This window comes from Diadema antillarum, unplaced genomic scaffold (genome assembly GCF_040938485.1).
Source record: "Diadema antillarum isolate AM-2024a unplaced genomic scaffold, OU_Dant_1.0 scf00000211, whole genome shotgun sequence".
Classification (NCBI taxonomy): domain Eukaryota; kingdom Metazoa; phylum Echinodermata; class Echinoidea; order Diadematoida; family Diadematidae; genus Diadema; species Diadema antillarum.
The window spans coordinates 659,365-678,793 of record NW_027271100.1 but is presented as its reverse complement, the minus strand read 5'-3'; the positions used below and the strand labels follow the sequence as shown (position 1 = coordinate 678,793).

Genomic DNA, 19,429 nt, shown 5'->3' with positions numbered 1-19,429 from the left:
AACAAAGTATTGATCAATAATTTATGGATAGATCAATACGATGCTGAGTTATTGTGAAAAATAACTGCCAAGACGGAGGCGTCGAAGATGTTTTGGGGCTTGGAGCTGACTGCTAACACGTCAGAGAGCTGGAATTGCAAATTGCAAAACCTGTGCAGTCTACAGATTCGCCAATACATTCCCCTCACTTTCATGCAAGACTGGTAAGATAACACAGTAACCTTTACTTGCTACTTGCACATGCAGAATTATTCATTGAACATGATAGCTTGTTTGCCTTCAAAATGCAGCTACTTCTCAGCCTGCATGTCTTTACATGTCACGTAGAACAGACTGCCTCAAAGTGTGGAGTCTTGAATCTATCCAAATATTTGTGTGCTGGTCCCTGTCAGAATGTACCAAACCATGTGACTCATAATACATCTATTCCTAGATCCTTTAAAATGGAGGATAAAGACATGTTACTGCCATGGCATGATTCACTAACGTGGAACCGCTTGTTCAAAAAATTGATCTCTTTTTTTTTTTCTTCTTCTTCTTCTTTTTTTTTTTTTTTTTTTGGGGGGGGGAGGGATTCTTCTTATCTCCTTACCACTCTATCAAGCCCAGTGCAGCTTCATTAATAGTAAGGTAAACAGCAGTCAACAGTGTTCCCTTTATCTAGATATGGAACATAAGTTCAATGAGTAAGCCTACACAATGTTGATGCTACCTATCCAAGCTATCCAAGTCTGTAAACATGCCATCACCAATATGGGAGCAGTAGATGCGAGTTGTCCTACTCAGCTGATCAATACCTTTCACTGTTTAAAAATCAATTAATTGCTATATCATCCACTATGTGCATTCCACTTGACACGCTTCACGTTTGAGAAAGGGATGTTCTACTTTTACCAGTGCTTTTTAGCCATTAGTGGCTTTTCCTTGCACTTTTTTCACCACTTGAAAAAGCAATGCAAACATTTGAATGAAAAAAAAAAACAGAAGTTAAAAACCCCTGTTTATCCCTAAATTGGACAAAAATATGAAATGAGAACACCTACAATGGTTTCATTTGCAAAAAGCTATTTGAAACTAAATGCATTATGCATACTCACACAGCGACATCACAGTCCTTTCAGTAGAAGGCTCACCTTAACTCTTGCTAAATTAACTCTTACTTTTGCACACCTCAAAGACCATAGATCCTGTGCATCATATGTAATTTCATTCCAAATGTCCACAGTCACGACGTGAGTCTCATGTGATACTTTCATAGAATTTTAATAACTGGTCTCATGTGATACTTTCATAGAATTTTGATAACTGGAGATGAATACCCATCAAATGTCATTAAATTATTTCTCCTCGATGTGAATGACTCAATGAACAAATCAAGGACAATACAACACAGCGTCAAAATTACATAGCTTTGATGTCTCAAAGACCTCATAGAGTATACCACGTCTCATGCATTTAAATGAAATCATGTGCAGAACATTCTGCGAACCAAGAAGAAAGAGCGGCAGTAAGAGGAAATCTTCATTTTCTGCACACCAAGAACGCCGGCAGCCGGCAAAGTCATCACATGCAGTGCTCAGGAAATAACTCAGACGTGATTTGCATAATGCATCATTACTCTTCCAATGCTAATCACAGTGCCTCATGAACAGTAATCTGTGTTTCAAACATGAGCTCCAACATTCTCCTTACAGCACTGAATCAATTGTTCATCACAAGTCTATGACTTTGGAGCTTAATATCAGTACATATCAAAAGTATTTCCATATATTGTATTTGAATTATTACTATATACCCATTTAATTCCTAGCAATTACGAGTAGTCTTTATTAACCCGCTGAGGACAGTTTGATTTTGCTACAACACGCATTTCCCATAGACGCTTGCCCGAGTATACTTGGGACTCATCCTCAACGGGTTAATGGACCTGTGCATATACATATTACATGAATATTGTCAAGTTGGACTGTCGCAATCAGGGAAGTAGCAGATTTCCCAGGTATTGCAGATCACATGCCAAGCTGTATCTGGAGCTGTGATCATTGTATTCATATTTGATAGTACACACGTCCCTTTTAATAAAAACTGTATCTGATTAAACTGCAAATCAATTACATTACTGCCATTAATCAGGGCATATCAGATCAGGTACAATGCTACACGACAAGCACCACCCTGGTACGACTCATTTATGGTGTCATTCTAAATTGACACATTCATTCTGTCCCACATGTCCCACATTTACATTGTATATTCATTTACATGTGCATGACAATCATCTTTTTTGTTGGAATAAAAAAGACGAATAAAGAATATCCATATCTGTAGAGTGTATTTGAATCGGTATCCGTCAAAGCTGCCCCTCCATAAACATATTGGCACTAATGGATAGTGTCGACTTCCAAGAAGCACAGACCTAGTAGTATGTGTGCATTAAAAACGCACGAGGACAGTAAGAGACTCCTATACCTGAACTTGCACAATGAAATGCTGTGGTTTACTATGTCATGTTTGGACTTTGGTAGATGTCATATGTTTTTTTCATGGGACGGAAAGATCAAAAGCTTTTGTCACTTCTCATCCCTGGGGATTTATATGTGAGTTGTGCCCTTGAGTTGGAAATTGCTGCCTGCCTCTCAAGTCACCTGTGCACTGACCAAAAGTTGAAACATGTCATGACATTTTCAACTTATTCGAAATGCACAAAATTAATTGTACTATTGCTGCATTCGGCAGTCTGTGCGTATTGATTCTACAGACGAGGTTCTGTGACGTCACACATCATTGACACTCACCCGCCTGAGTGGCAAAACCAAAAAACACTACACGACGCTGCAGACACGATATGTGTGCACTGTCACACGTACAAATTACTATGACACTGCAGTCCCACTCCTGTGTATATCTGTTGCGATCTGCACGATATTCTCGACATTTTTGGTGTGCTTTTAGTTCTGAGTCTTGATGCAGCGAGTCAATAGAGAATTTCAAACGCCGTGTTAGTTGGCACTAGTCTGAGCTGAGGATGCGCGCCATGACTTTGTTTGTATTTCCTTTTCATTTGGATGTATATGTGACCCGCTACAACAAAAGGATCCTAAAGTCGCTGACGGGTGAGCCGAGAAAATCGAGTTTTAAGTCAGATCACCAAAATTTGTCAAAACGTTCGGATTTCTGTTTTTACATCATTTTGTAGTCTAATTTATCTTCTATCATCTGCCGAAATTTCGAAGCTAAATGATCAAAGGAAGGGCCTGAAAACAGCATTTTTCTGGGCCATGCTTGGCTCGCCCGTCAGCGACTTTAGGATCCTTTTGTTGCAGCGGGTCACATATCTAGATAGATCTATACAGGTCTGAGGACAATTACCTTATAAACACCCCGTGTTTGTTTTTCTTCATCATTTGGATCACTGATATTCGGAGTCGTAACTTTGTCAACTGATGGCCCACAATGTAGTTTTGTATCCACGTAGATATCTTAAATCATATTTAACCAATCACACCAAAATCACAGGAAACACTTAGTGGCTTATTTCCAATCACGTAACTTTGAACCAAATCAGTAGTCAGGAAACATTGATATGGTCATTGACTTTCATGTTGTAGCTCAGAACAACTCGCTTTTGCAACTGATCACTGCCTACACAATCTTACACTGAAGTTACATCCATCTGATATAATGCAAAACTATAAATCAATGTACATGTACAATGATTAGGACAAGTTAAAAGAAGTCTGCTGAGAGATATGTGTGAGTGTGTGTGTGTATGTTTGTGTTTGCCTTTGTCTGTCAGTACTCTGTGTGTGTCCATGTGCACTATACCCTCCAGGAACTGTATTTCTCAACAGATTTCATCCAACGTGCCAAAATCATTAGTATATTGATTTCTGGTTTGCTCCCAGTTACTTGAAAGGTATGTTGCATGATATGTTAGCAGACTTCAGATTCCGATTGTGCAGGCAGCATACGCTGCAATCGCTTGCAAAGAATGACGTTTTATGGGCGACAAAATAGACGTTGACGTCGGAGTCAATACTCCCTATAAACCGATTTGTTACAAATTTATATGAATGGTAGGAAATATTTAAAGCTACTAACATTTCTTGTGATTTTGGTGCAATTCAAGATATCTACATGGATACAAAAGAACATTGATAGGCACTGCTGCTCACTTCCCTGGGAATTATCTGTTGCAACCTGGTATAAAAATCTGACTTTCTTGCCACTAACACACACTCACCATCTATTTGTGCAGCCATGAGCAACACACAATGCTTCACCATTTATATACTTTAAACTTTCAAAATACCGATGACAAGTCGATATCTGGCACATCTGCTTCACAGTTTCCAGGCTTCTCACAAGATCTAGGGTAAGCGATTGCACTATCTAGGTAGCTAGCAATACTCATAACGCGCACCCCGCCTGCCTGGCTGGCCTGATAAATCGCACACAATGGGAAGTGGGACGTAATGCTTTACGTGCTTGCCCGCATACAGCAGTTTTTGCTTCATGGGTTAGTGATGTCATTGGAGCCTCTTATATATTAAAGATTCACTTTCACACCCTCTTACATAATATAATCTGAGGATCAAATGCTGATAAGATACAACTCTCTATTTAAATTGCTCTGGTGCACCTGGTATATTTCGTATAGAAATCTCCATCACATGCCTTCTGCATTTCCTGATATCCGAGATGTCCCACAGCAAGTACAGTTAAACTCGCCTAAGTCGACGTCGCATATGTCAAATAATTGCGCAAGTCGATGATTTTAAAAAGTCCCGATTTTTCCCCATTGACTTACGTGTATTAATTCACTCACAAGTCGAATTTTGTCAGTCGAATACTCGCCTAAGTCGATGAAATTCCAAGAACACTTTCACGGAAAAACCATTGAATTTACTGTGCCTAAGTCGAATAAGATTTTATTGTGTAATAAATCACTGTCAAATTCACGAGACGCCAGTTTTTGTTTACATAAGACCCATACTTCATGACGCTTCTCTCCCTATCTTTCCCCCCTCTCCTCTTTTGACTCTTGCTAACTTTGGATGGAATGTGATGTGGGAAAGTTGAGAGATTATGCAACCATTCTCTACCCATCTAAATGTTGCAAATTCGCACGAATATTTTGGGTCTTTTGTTTTCTCACGCAGCCTCGCTGAAGGATCACTTTTCTCACTTGCTCCATGCTTGCCCCACTCGCAGTAAGGCATTCGCGATGATTTCACTAGTTATTTCTGCTTTAAACATACACACTCATATATTTAAATTATCATTTGCTAAATGATAATGAACAAATCCAGTTCTACTAAAACTAATGAATGTGTTTGTTTCTTTTTCTTAACAACGATTAAGTAAGGTTCAACATACATTATTCAACTATTCTTATACGCTACTGTCACCCGGCGGGATCGTGATGATTTCATTAATTATTTTCGGCTGTAATCATACACACTCATATTCAAATCATCATTTGCTAAATGATAATGAACAAATCCAGTTCTACTAAAACTAATAAATGCTTTTGTTTCTTTTTCTGAACACCGATTAAGTAGGTTCAACATGCATTATTCAACTCTTTTTACGCTACTGTCACCCGGCGGATCGCGATGATTTCATTAATTATTTCGGCTTTAATCATACACACTCATATTTAAATCATCATTTGCTTAATGATAATATGAACAAATCCAGTTCTACTAAAACTAATAAATGCGTTTGTTTCTTTTTCTGAACACCGATTAAGCAGGTTAACATGCATTATTCAACTACTTTTACGATCTGTCCACCCGGCGGGATCGCGATGATTTCATTCATTATTTCGGCTTTAATCATCCACACTCAGCTAACCAGCAAAAGAACTGGAAGTCGGAACTAAAATTGGAAAGTATATAATGATGAGTTGCACACGCATTTCAATTGTCCATTTTTGGTCACAAGTGTTGCTACATGAAAAGTTTTTGAATGTGCTATGTTTGTTTTTTTTTTTCGTGCTGACCTAATATCTTGCACGCGTATCTCGCGAAAAAGACAGACTTGCGGAAAACAACCATGAGATAGGCCGGTCGCACAGCAGCAAAGTAGCGCAAGAGAGAGCTCGCATGCGCAGCCTAAATGCGGACTTGCGATAATTGCGCCCTTGGAAATAAGCAACCACGAGGTTGCGATATCTTCCGTCGAGTAAGCTAAGTAGACACGATTTTTTGAGAGGTTCTTAAGAACACATGAGTGGCATATGATGCAAAATTATTTACATTGAAATGATTGTGTTGTCTATATTCTGTGGTAAAATGCTTCAATTCAAATTTTATATCAAAATCAAAGCACTATCTCGATCTAAAAGTAATCATACATTCGTGTTATTAGATGACTGACACTTCGATCATGCACGCAATTAATGCCAATCACATCACCTATTCCATAGTCTATTACGAAAACAGTCTTAATAAGAGAAACCACAAATCTGACAAACTATTTTTCCTTTGTTGATAAGAGAAATCAAATACCATTTTAACAAACACCTTGAAAAAATGATTTTCCCTGACTTTCCAGAAGAAATAGATGGATTCCCTGACTTTCCCTGACTTTTTGCTTCTGGAAAAAGTATTTTTAAATTCCCTGACTTTCCAGAAATTCCCTGATGCGTACGAGCCCTGGGTATGGATGAAGCTGCTGAGTTTTCAAAGCGGAAAGTAGGGGGAAAGTTACGGGCACAGGTAAATCAGAATTAAACCTCTACACGCATTTCAAGCCACGGTATGGTAAACTGGAATCAATCACTGCTCAAATATCGTTCATATTCACTTCCCCAAGGTTTAACAAGGGTGTAAAGTAATCGGACCTGTGCCAATACTAATGCACTGTCCATGCAAAGTTAGCCGCGGCCCTGCCAGGTGACCCGTGCTGTGGCACACCGCTCCAGCTCTCGGTTCCAGAGTAGACAACATACATGTACATTATACATATGTACGTGTGGTGAAACTGTAAGTCAATTTTTTTCGACTTACGCACAAGTCGAAAATCGCCTAAGTCGGTGTGTTTTGCTCAGTCCCCCGAGAAGATCAACTTGTGCGAGTTTAACTGTATCACAAAAGACTCATAGTCTGACATCACAATTCAAATTCATGTGCATCTGCCTGTTCTTTTGCATTTCAACTTCCTCAATATGAGCTGAATGTTATACCTGCATATTTTGTCAACTTCAAATATTAACCCATTCATCAGTGAATAAGAACTGCAATAAAAAAAAAAAAAAAACCTCTGAACATTGACCTATGACATTTGATACACAAATCCTAAAGCTACAGTGCATTAGATTACTGGATGGTAAGGTGTATAAAGCAAGCAGGGTTGACATAGACTCACCATGATGATAGAAAACATAGTCTGAGCCACATTGAACGCATGTCGCCAATTGTGATAGATCACTGGTCTGTAGTTCTTGCGGACACTCAGAGTCCACCTGCAGAGTACCTGTATGGAGGAAAAGACATGGAAATTAAATCACTTAACTATAAAAGCTGGGGGGGGGGGGGTTCGTGCACAGGTATTTTTGAAAATACTACAGTCACACAAATTATCGTAAGATGTTGCTTTCATGATTTGACACCGAGGATATCATGAGAGCACTAATGCCTGTCCGCTTGCAATATTTTAGCGTGTTGTTTAATTTATGGCCCAACAGTGATTCGTGATATTCAAGAAAGTTATACTCTCATGAAAATAACAGCTTTTACAGAAATCCTTTGTGGTTGCCAGCGCACGTGTCACACATGGAATGAAATCTAGTGTGATTCATGTTAAACCTCAAAATATACTGTAAAGCAAGAAATATTTGCGGCATGAACTTTTGGGGAAATGGAGCTGAAGGCCAATTTCTTGCCATGAAAGTTTTGCAAATTACCACTAGCATCCAATGCATAATGTGGACAAGAACTTTGGTGTGCATTTTAATTTTATTCATAATGTAGACAAAAACTTTGGTGTACTTTTAAATTTTGTGAATCTTGGTTCTCGCAAAATTGCAAAATTAAAATGCATGTGAACATTTCTGTTTTGACAGTAGTCAGAATGAGATCAGATAGAGAAGAAACAGCCTGGCTAAAATGAAGGCCAATTTCAAATGATGAATGACTCCACATCCTGACATCTACAGTGTTCACTTAGTTAATGAAAACATGCAACTACTGTAATTTGATGAAACAAGTGCCTCTTATAGTAAATGTGTGCTGTAATTACATTTGAAAACAATGTTGATGAAGTACTTACGGGCTTGAGTGGTTGTTTAACAAATAAATTGTCTTAACTAGGTCTCCTATATGCTGTCATTAACCTACATCAATGAGAAATGGTTTTCTACTTAAGTGCATCTAAAGTAATAAGTGACTTCTTTGAAAGAAAAATTTTCCTCAGCACCGTAACAGGCTAACTTTCTTCCAGAAATTTAATTTGTGCATTTGATAGTGGAGTATATAGAAATTCAAAGGTCTAAAAGTCTGAAGCTGAGCAATACCTATGCATGTTACAAAATTCACATGATTGTAGCAAATACAGACAAATCTAAGCACTATAAATTTCCTTACATTTTGCTATGCACAGAAAAGTGAAAAAGGAAGAATGAGAACTACAACGTGTATTATACAAAATGTATTGAATATATTTCCAAGGGGTTTAAGACTGGTACATAAATGATCACACATAGAATTCACAGATGGCTTCACTACTCGTATATGAAAAAATGTATGATATGAAATCACTCATCACATCATCGTGCAAAATCCCTGTGTGTGTGTGTGTGTGTGTGTGTATGGTGTGCACGTGCAAACTGTGTCCATGTGAATGGCTGTCAGGCTTCGCATTTGTGAAGTATCTGATAACGTGCTAATGAGGTGTCTACGCTTATAAAACTGGGAGGAGCTATTGATGGCGGCACGTTGTGTGTGTTCATCTGTTGAGTAAGGACTCTCACCTCATATGGGATGTGGAACCGCTCAATGAGGTCACACTCGATGAACATCCTCAGCGTGGCCTGGACTGTCTGGTCCTCAGACAGGTCAAAATCGTTGAAGCTGAACTCGTAAAGCTTCAGATTCCTTGCCGACGGCACTCGCAATTTCTGTGGAAAAGCAAACCCGTTTGCATCAGCTATCAACACCTTTTAAGCAGTCCCCACTCGAGATGAAAATTGAAGATTTAATGATGCATGGTACATCTTCGCCTTGACTGCCTCGTACATGATGTAATATAAGTCTAAGTTCATGAAGTTTCCCCACGAATCCGCAGTTTGATGTTAGCACATTTACATGCTTATGACAATTATGGCTTTTGGTTAACTGCACACTGCATTAACCCAAGAAAACTCGCTCAGTAAATGCAGGTAGAGCAAAGTGTAGTTGTTCTCCAATCATGCACGAAATAAAACTAGAAATACAATGGAAGAGCAGGTGTGTCCTCCTCTTTCCCAAGTTTACACTCCATGGGTACAGACAGTGCCATTCCACATGCACTGCCCTGATGCATCAAACTTAATGACAAATGTTTGAATACGTAATTCAACTTTTCATTTGTACCTGGTGACCTCTAAAATGGTGGAGAATTAATTTAGAATATTTATATCATTCAATAATAAATCCCTCTCCCAACATTTACCTTCTATCAACAGGTAGGATATTAACACATCTAAGGCTGGAATAGGAAAGCCTGGCAAATTTACCTAATTTTGGGGGTTAGTTTTGTTTTGTTTTTTACAGTTGTGAATATCAGATTAACCATCTTTATCATACTTAGAGCAAACATACAGGATATGGTTTGATATAAATCATGTAATCCAAGTCAAAAGATTTGTTCAAAAATCAGAAGAGTCATCTGACTTTATAAGAAGGGGCAAAAGAACATTTGCAAAGACAGCTTTAAGTCTTAATAAAAAGGGCAATGTTATTACAACAGATATCTTCTATTCCCCCAGAAAATAGAAAGAACATCATGTCCTATTTCCAAAGCAGGATTATAGTTTAATACACAGAGCCATTTCATCACAAAATACCAGAAATAAGCACAATGACTACTCCAGAAGAAAACATAATATAATACAGTATGTCATACTATCTCTTTTGTCCTTCTTCTTTTGAAAGGAATGAGGCTTATGTAGCAGTGGTCATGTTCAGATAAATTCCATGTTTTATAACAATAACTGTGTGCAACATCTTAAAGAACAGAGAGAATACAACATAACATGAAACATCTATCAATATACGAGAAGAATACAATCTCTTCTTAGTCACATCACACTGACATTCCAAACAGATTTCTCTCTGCCTCTTCCTTTCAGACTCCAAACTACATCTGTGAGACATCTAGGACCCCTGGTGATACATGGCTCAAAAAAACCGCAAAAATTCCCTTGCGTGCAGTTTGTGTCTGCGGCCGCTGAAGAGCAGGCGTGTTTGTGCATGCGGTGGCCATGCACGTCTGTCAAATAAGAGGGGATTAATCAACAGGATCTCTCACTGTCAGTGCCAATACTCTGAACTGACAAGACATACAGTCAATCTAGCCGTGGCTTGTTCCTCCCATCTTGCATGGAGCTAGCTATGCTCTGCCGGAAATATAGCACCATGGTTATCTCTAGGCTTTGCGCTTTTCTGGGGAGGTTTTTTTTTTTTCCTACTCTTTCCCGCAAATTGTCATTCTTCATCTCCAGCTATCGCTCCTCCTCTGTGTCCTCTGTGGCAAAAGAAATCTTAATCCAGGAGGGGGGGGGGGGGGGTCCCACAGGGAATATTGCTTTGTCAATAACAGAGAAAAGGTCAGTACTCATAGACAATGTACATGGACTGGGGCTTAATAAGGATATACCAGAGGCAAACCCGATCAGGCACATAGATAGTTGTCCTAATGCAGCCAGGGCTCAGGAGCTATGCACCCCCAGGAAATGATTGATTCCACAATTGAATTCAATTCCTCTGGATTAATTTGGCAGAGCCAACCGCAGTGGGTTAGGGTTCCATAAAAATTACACAAGGAGGGGGGGGGGGGGGAAATTGACTGGGACTGAGGTTGGTAAGTTTCCAAAACAACCAAAGGATATCTGCACCAGCAACATGCTAGATACATGTATGAAAGCTGTATGAAAGAAGATCTGAGAATACTACTGTATTCCTTTGGATCTTGCACATTACATCTGGTAAGCATCTGTACACATTTTTTTAACCTCAAATTTATCTGAATTGTATCAGTTCTGTGAAATTTGGCATATACTTAGCTCTGTAAACTATAGGTAAAATACATAGTTTCAAAATTCTTACAAGGAGCCTATCAAAATAAACACACTTCTTCTTTTCTGTTCATGTGAAACAGAAAGAACCTGTCACGAATTTTGTTTTCAAAATGTTTGTAAATATTTGGTAATGTGACACCATATTTTAAGAGAACAGTAAGAAAACCAGGGAAACTTACAAGTGATTGTGCCAATTTATGCGAGCAGCAAATCATCAAGCCCAGAGAAACAGCATACAATTACCGAAACATGCTGAGATAATGTACACTGATAGATATCACCTTACATCAGAGTATCTTGATAAGATTCTTGGAGCATTTTTTCCAAGGACAAAAGAACAAAAGGGTAATGTTGGTGTTACATAATAATAATAATACATTACATTTGTGATGCGCTTAACACAATGTTTCCAACATGGTAGTATTTTTTTTAAATCCTACTGACTATCAACTGCACTCACTTGGCAAGATGTACATTGTACAAAGTATCTTTCTAATTATAAAACGGAAGGCAATATTGAATAATACGAAAGGGAAAAACAAGACTTGTATGAAAATGGACAATCTGACAACAAGAAATTTGTTGTAACAAGGGACACACATTCTACACCCAATATCCTTGTTTTTTCCATTGTTTGTCTGAGTGGGTAGATGTGCTGAACAAATAATGCAATAGGCAAATATATCGTAAGCTTTCCTGTTCAAATTGGTTGAGAAGGGTGCATGCATGTCCATTTTCATCACACCTCTTTCAGCTGCCTATTCACAAAATGCAATCTATCTCATACATGCGATACGACAGATTTAGTGCCTCGGAAGATTAATTGAGAGTTATTGCTCTGTTTGGGTGGAGGAGCCTTCTCTTGGGAGTAATTTTCAGTGGATCTGGGCACTAACTCAACACACTTGCATCACCAAAACAGTACTCTTCCACACAAACATGTCATACGAGAATGCACTCGGGAATCATGAATATCACTGATATCCTAAAAAAGGGTTACAGTATTTTGCTCACGGTTAGAGGTCAAAAATAAGAACATTCCAAGGTTTCTTGGTTTTATATTTCATACGTTTGTTGAAGGTGCCTACAGACTCAGGTGCCACAGCTTTATTCTTGCAACATAACTTTCTTTGTCTTTCTTTCTTTTTTTGATGGACTTTAAATCCTCTTCTGAAATTTGCAGTCTTCATGTTGAGTGCTTGTGCTTTTTCTTTCTTTTTCTTTTTTGCAAATACCAAAAGAAAACAAGTTTTGCAAAACTGAATAGCAGGATTTGTGATGTGAAATTACCCTAAGTGAACATTCCATTTGAATTGCATCCCTGAAAGTGAAGATGGAGCCTGAAAAGCAATACTGGGTATATTCTTTCGAAACCAGAGTTGAATCAATAGCATGAAATTCCCTACTCTGGGTTTGGGGGCAAAAATTTATGAGTGTCATGCAGTCTCCCAAAATGCCAGCCAAGTGACAACTTTGGATCAATATGTGTCAATCAGTTTCCCCCAAACTTTGGGCACACAGGGGATCTTGTGTCACAGATGGGGTCTTGTTATTGATCAGTACAAACAGACAAGCAACTGTCACCCCTATCATAGTTTTTCCTCATTTGCAGAAAAGATGTAGAAAACTAGAAGATGGATGGTCTGCATTTGTATAGATGGTATGTTTTCTTGATATCGTAGTATTTTACTTCTCCATTTCTTCAAAAAAAAATTAATATTCTAAAGTTAAAAAAAAACAATGATATTACATGTATATTTCTTTTTTGCTTCATCTCAATAAATGTCAGTGAAAGTGATTATGATTTATAAAGAGAAGTGTGATAGTTGACCAGGAAAGAGTATAAAGTTGAGTAATTCAAATACATGTACACTTGCAGATCAGAGTGTATTGCCTACGTCACACCAAGGAGGTTCAAGAGATTGAGTCACCAGCAACAACCTTATTTCCTTTGAACTCACGTTTGTTGCCGCCACTTTAAAATATTTGAGGTACGTGCCTAACAGGAGCTGCTCTTCAGACAGGAAGAAAATTGATTCATGTCTCACTGCATAATGACCTGCTACTCTTTAAGGAAGATACATCTTTAGGATTATGATTACTTTTTGCAATCCCTGCTCATAAAAGATGAGTGGTAGATGTTTGGTACATTTTAGTATAGACACAGGAATGCAGGAACAAAAATTGAACAAAGATTGATGAAATACTACATAACTCAACCTGACATGTCTTGATACTAATCTGATATTTATCATTATTATTATTTTATTATCATTATCATTATTATTATTATTATTATTATTATTATTATTATTATTATTATTATTATTATTATTATTATTATTATTATCATTTCATTATCATTATCATTGTTATCATTATTATTATTATTATCATTATCATTTTATTATCATTATCATTATTAGTAGTAGTAGTAGTAGTAGTGGTAGTAGTAGTAGTAGTAGTAGTGATAGTAGCAGTAGAAGTAGTAGTAGTAGTAGTAGTAGTGGTAGTAGTGGTAGTAGTAGTAGTAGTAATAGTAGTAGTAGTAGTGGTAGTAGTAGTAGTAGTAATAGTAGTAGTGGTAGTAGTAGTAGTAGTAATAGTAGTGGTAATAGTAGTAGTAGTAATAGTAGTAGTAGTAGTAGTAGTAGTAGTAGTAGTAATAGTAGTAGTAGTAGTGGTAGTAGTAGTAGTAGTAATAGTAGTAGTAGTAGTAGTAGTAGTAGTAGTAGTAGTAGTAATAGTAGTAGTAATAGTAGTAGTAGTAATAGTAGTAGTAGTAGTAGTAGTAGTAGTAGTAGAAGTAGTAGCAGTAGCAGTACCAGTACTGGTATTATCATTATCATTAACCCTAAAAAGACGGGGGGGGGGGGGGGGCTAAAAGGCCCCCCCCCTCGACATTTCGCGCGATTACTCTGCAACACGCAATGCTCTCGCCGCGATGCTCTATGACTTTTTTCTTTCGAGTTTCCCGCATATTTTGACACCAAATTTGTGACGCCCGGGGGTACGGTTCTGAAGTTACATAACTTTTTGTACATGCACGTGAGGCCGAAAATGGCTCAAAAATGTGATTTTGTGTACAAAGTCAATGCAAATTGAGTTTTTTCACATAGTTCATATAAGTATGCTTATTTTTACTCTAAATGGCTAAAATTAATTTGTTTTAGGAGTATTATGCTTCAAAAAGTGTCTGCCACAAATTTTGTTGAAAAAACAACAAAAACAAAAGGTCTAAAAACAAAGAAATACATAAGAAATTTATAAAACAATAAAATAAATAAGAAATTAATTTTGATACCGAATTTTTTTTCAAGAACATTTGCTAAGAATGCCACAAAGAATAATTAGACCAAAAATGAGCACTTTTGGAGCTTTATTTACTGATTTAGATCAAAGAGTCTGATTTCTCGCATAAATTAGCATAATTAATCAAAATAAAATAAAAGAAGACTATTTTGGAAAATTTAAATATACGATCTTGTAGATTACATCGCACACTACCATTGTGCAAATTTCCGCGGCGATCGCGCGATCCACGGCCGAGATCTTAAGGGGGGGCCCTTTAGGCCCCCCCCCCCCCCCCCCCCAGTCTTTCGAGCTACCAAAATAGCCCAGTCTTTTTAGAGTTAACCCTGTACGCAATGAAATGTCAATAGAGAGAAAGTCATACTACTTGATTTCATCTGTCTTGGGTCATTGACAATATGCTTCCTTCAATGGTGATTCAAAAGCTCTCAGAGTTGAATATCTGTTTCTCATCTGAACACTTATTGAAGGCAATCATCTTCTCCCCTATTAGCCTCATGCATGCATCCTTCAATCTTGGGTTTCTCAGCTCTGATCAGCACCGATGCAAAGGAGAAAGCTGTATTTCATAACTAAACAGCTGCAAAGCCAATAATTATGCCCTACCTATATCATACTCTTTCCTACACTTGGCTTAAGTGTCTTCTTGCACATTAGAAAGGCATGTAATAAGACCTTGCCCTGTATTGAATATGATTGCCATTATTCATATCGTATGTCATCAAGGATGACAGAGAAAGTGATGAATCAAAAACCAACCTTGAGCTTCGTGACTTCTTCAGGCTGTGCGGTGGCATGGTACGAGAGGACATCCAGCGCAACCTGCTGTTTGGCCATCAGCCGCATGGCGTTCTCGTACATCTGTGTGTTGTGGATCCCCAGGCCACAGAAGATGGCAAAGGCCTGTTGGGAAGGAGCAGACAGAGCATTCATGCGCCTTTGGCAGATTGGATCCTGGTAGCAAAGCATAGCACCAACTGTCTTCCCGACTGATATGTGTAAATGTTTATCAGGAGGGAGGTGTAGGCATGTGCCCTATCAATAGACATTCACCATAACATGATTTGATTTGACATGTCAACATCACCTGGCTTCTATACAGTATAAATCAAAGCACCTTGAGCATTCATAACAATGAGAGAATGCACAACCCATAGTATCACTTTCTATATCATAGTACATTTGTCAATAGTTGACGATAATAACAAAGATGATGGTGATGATGAAGATAATAGCTATGATAAGATAAGAAAAATAACAGTAAGAATAATGATAATGATAAAATTGATAACAATATAAATAAGAATAATGATAATAAAACAGTAATTATAAAGATCTCGTCCCATGTTGTATTCGATCGCCAAGAATTGACAAACAATTAAATCAAATTCCTTTGCTACACAAAAGGTATACATCAAATATATTATGCCTTGCTCAAATTTGTGCAAACATAAAGGCCTATGCTTTTCCAAAGACCACTATGTAAATCCACTAATAGTGATTTGGCAGTTAAATGTCTTTTTTTTTTCACTATTTTGAACACGCAGAAAAAAAAAAGAAACCCAAAATATGGCTCCACCACCAGTTGAGGGAAGGAAACAAATTAGTTAAAAACAAGAGACACACACAGCGATAGAGAAAAAAGAATGAACATATAAAAGAGAGAGTATGAGTCCATCAGAAATCCTAGAAGTGCCATTCTTATTGCAAACTTTTAAATTTGGGTTGCACTCAGGGTCGCATCTTTTTGATTCACCATTCTCAATATAGAAACTAGAAATGTCGCTACAGCGACTGGTTATACCCCCGCCAAACAACATTTCATAAGCTTTGGTCAAAACAACATTTCATAAGCTTTGGTCAAAAAACTGAGGAAGTAGTTAAATCCGCAAGATCCTTCCTTGATCTTCTGCCATTAATATGCCGTTATCATGGCAACGTACCTTTGGGTACTGTCAAAAAATGCGTCTTGCACATCTACAACCAAAGGCACACATCTGTACCAAGTTTCATGGAAATTGGGCAAAAATTGAGGAAGTAGTTTGCAACACAAAATTTTCCATCATTTTGGCTCATAATATGTGAGCTGTTACCATGGCAACATACTTTTTGTCACTGTCAAGAAATGTGTCATGCTGACCTATATCCTAAGACAAACATTCAATATGAATTCCATGAGAATTGGAAGAACACTGATGAAGCAGTTTTGCCATTAAGCATTTTGCCCTATATTTTACCAATAACATGCCGTTACCATGGCAACGCACTTTTTGCCACTGCGGAAATATGTGTCTTGCACATTAACATATTCAGATGAACATCTGTACCTAATTTCATAAAAATTGATCAAAAACTGTGGGAGGAGTTCGCGACGCAAGATTTGTACCCATTTTTGCCCATAATATGCCGTTACCATGGCAACGTACTTTTGGGTACTGTCAAAAAATACGTCTTGCACATCTACAACCCAAGGCACACATCTGTGCCAAGTTTTATGGGAATCGGTTGAAAACTGAGGAAGTAGTTCGCGACGCAAGATTTGCAACGGACCGACAGCCCGCCCGACCGCCCGACCGTCCGCTGATTCCTATATACCCCCTTCAAACTTCGTTTGGCGGGGGTATAAAAAAAACCTTTTGGGGTTGCAATTATTTGCAAAAAACTGACCCACTCATGTTATAAATGGCATGCTTACTAATCTATGTTTCAAGGCCAATTCAATATACCTCAGCGCGCCACAACATGGTAAAAAGAGCAAGGACCAACATGCGCAGTGCAGTGTGAGATATAAAATCTCGAAATTTTTTACAGTCACCGTTCTCACTGCACAATCTAAAACAAAAAACAAAAAAAAATCAGCAAAATTGTGCAATTTGGAGCACAGCCTAAATTGAGTGAAAAATCAGGGTATTTCTGTTCTCACTGTAAAAATTTCAATATTTGGGTGGTGACCTGAAAAAAACAAAAACACATTATTCTGAGTGCAATGACAACAGCACTAGATGTTCAATTTCTGTACGTTCGTGTGACCTTTTCCTGTGGATAAAGCTTTTAAATTTCCTCTTGTCCAATTCTTTCTCAGTCCTATAGTCCTTAAATCTGTAGGGAAAATGTAAACATTTATATTGGCATCATTCAAAACCTGGGCCTCATTTCATAAAAAGTTACTATGAGAGCAACTCTAGTGGGAATAGAAAGTGTCATGGTAACGACAAGATACCTGCTTCCTGATTGGATGCTGCCACCCAAAGTTGCTATTCTAGCAAAAGTGGTTATCCAATCATCTTTTATGAAAAAAGGTTTTGATACATTTTCCTGTACAAGTGTTGTTTCTTGCTTTTCTAGAGCCCAATAAAAATAAGAACCGTCATAGATACCACTAAAGACATAGATGTGTTCCATTATAACAACAGGAAGAGAAGTTTCTGATTTACAAGAAATTGAATTGCTTCCATTATGGAGCTTTAATCATCAGATCTATTCTGGTGCAATTGTGTTGATGATGTCATAATACCATAGTGATGATATTTGCAGCTTAGGTAAATACCCATGTGTGCAATGGTTAAATGTCATACGAGGAATAATGATAAGATAATATGGGGGGGGGGGAGAAGGGAGATTCATATATGGGGAAAACCAATACAGACAGAAAGTATTTGTGATGAAAACCAGTGATGCAACAGTATTATCCAAGTGGGGATAGGAATAATAGTGATAATAATACTTAGATTTATATAGTGCACAATAATCTAGAAGATTCTCTTACGCACTTTGAATAACTTGGGCTCCTACATCAGGAAACAAGAAAGTTATCAAAGATTTTACAAATTGCTTAATGTCTGCCTCAGCTGTAAGTCTGGCTGGCACACCGATTCCCAAATATAGGCATTGCAACAGCAAAAGAATGATCTCCATACGAACAGGAGGATGAAAGGGGCATCAAATGCTCATCAGAAGAGCTGAGCTGAGATTTCTTGTAGGTGTGTGTGGAAACACGAGTATGGGGGAGGGCAGGGAAAAGGGAGAGAAAGTAAAGGGTTTTACAGAGGTAAAGTTTGAGAGAGTCTGAGTGAGTTCAAGAAACCTATTACTTTCATTCTGCATGATACATAACGGACATGGTGCACGCACAGACATACAACATTACAGGATGTATCTGTCGGAGACAAAGTTAACAAGGAAAAGGATGGAATGGAAGTAAAGTGTGGCAGCACTGCAGAGTAACTAAGTAGCTAGAAGAAGTATTGCAGGTGATTTGATTAGCTGAAGGTAATAGGGAGAGGGGAGGGAGTACAGACAGACAGATAAACAGACAGATGGATAGGCAAGATGCCACAGACATAACATATACAGACAAGGAAAAAGAAACGGTGACACTACCATGTAGAGGTGTGCCTCCGCGACTCCTTTACACAAGGAAATTTGAAGCATGAGACAGCCCGCCGGGGTTGATTGATTCCCTCTGCTTTGGAAAATTGGTTCCCGAATTTAATCACGGCCTGCCCATTCAATGAGTTACATCATTTCTGCTGTGCATGCTTCTGTCCTTATCGCCACGGCCTGGCCCATCGACAGGTTACAGCCGTTATCACAAGGGAAGTGTCCTCTGACAACCCTCATCCAAACAAAGATTTCATAAAGAGTATGAAAGATGCTATCAGGTCTGCAAATGCTCCTTTCGTAACTCTCAGAATGCGCAAAAAAAAATTGACCGCGTTTCTGATGACCGTGATACACTATCACCTGAAAAGATGCCTGACAATTTGTTTCATGTCATCTCAGGACATAAACACCTGGTACCATGAATCATATTCTCGACTCAATGAACAGCAC

The 19,429-nt window shown here is 38.1% G+C and overlaps 1 protein-coding gene across 9 annotated transcripts in view; it reads right to left on the bottom strand.

The window, feature by feature from the left end:
* LOC139724336 (cGMP-specific 3',5'-cyclic phosphodiesterase-like) overlaps window positions 1-19,429 on the bottom strand; it is a 178,622-nt gene that overhangs the window by 40,155 nt on the left and 119,038 nt on the right. For all 9 annotated transcript variants that reach the window (XM_071635482.1, XM_071635483.1, XM_071635481.1 and 6 more), the window contains 3 exons: window positions 15,356-15,499; window positions 8,978-9,124; window positions 7,375-7,482 (listed from right to left, as the gene is read on the bottom strand). In XM_071635482.1, coding sequence (XP_071491583.1) covers window positions 7,375-7,482; window positions 8,978-9,124; window positions 15,356-15,499 — 399 coding nt within the window. The remainder of the gene's footprint in view (window positions 1-7,374; window positions 7,483-8,977; window positions 9,125-15,355; window positions 15,500-19,429) is intronic.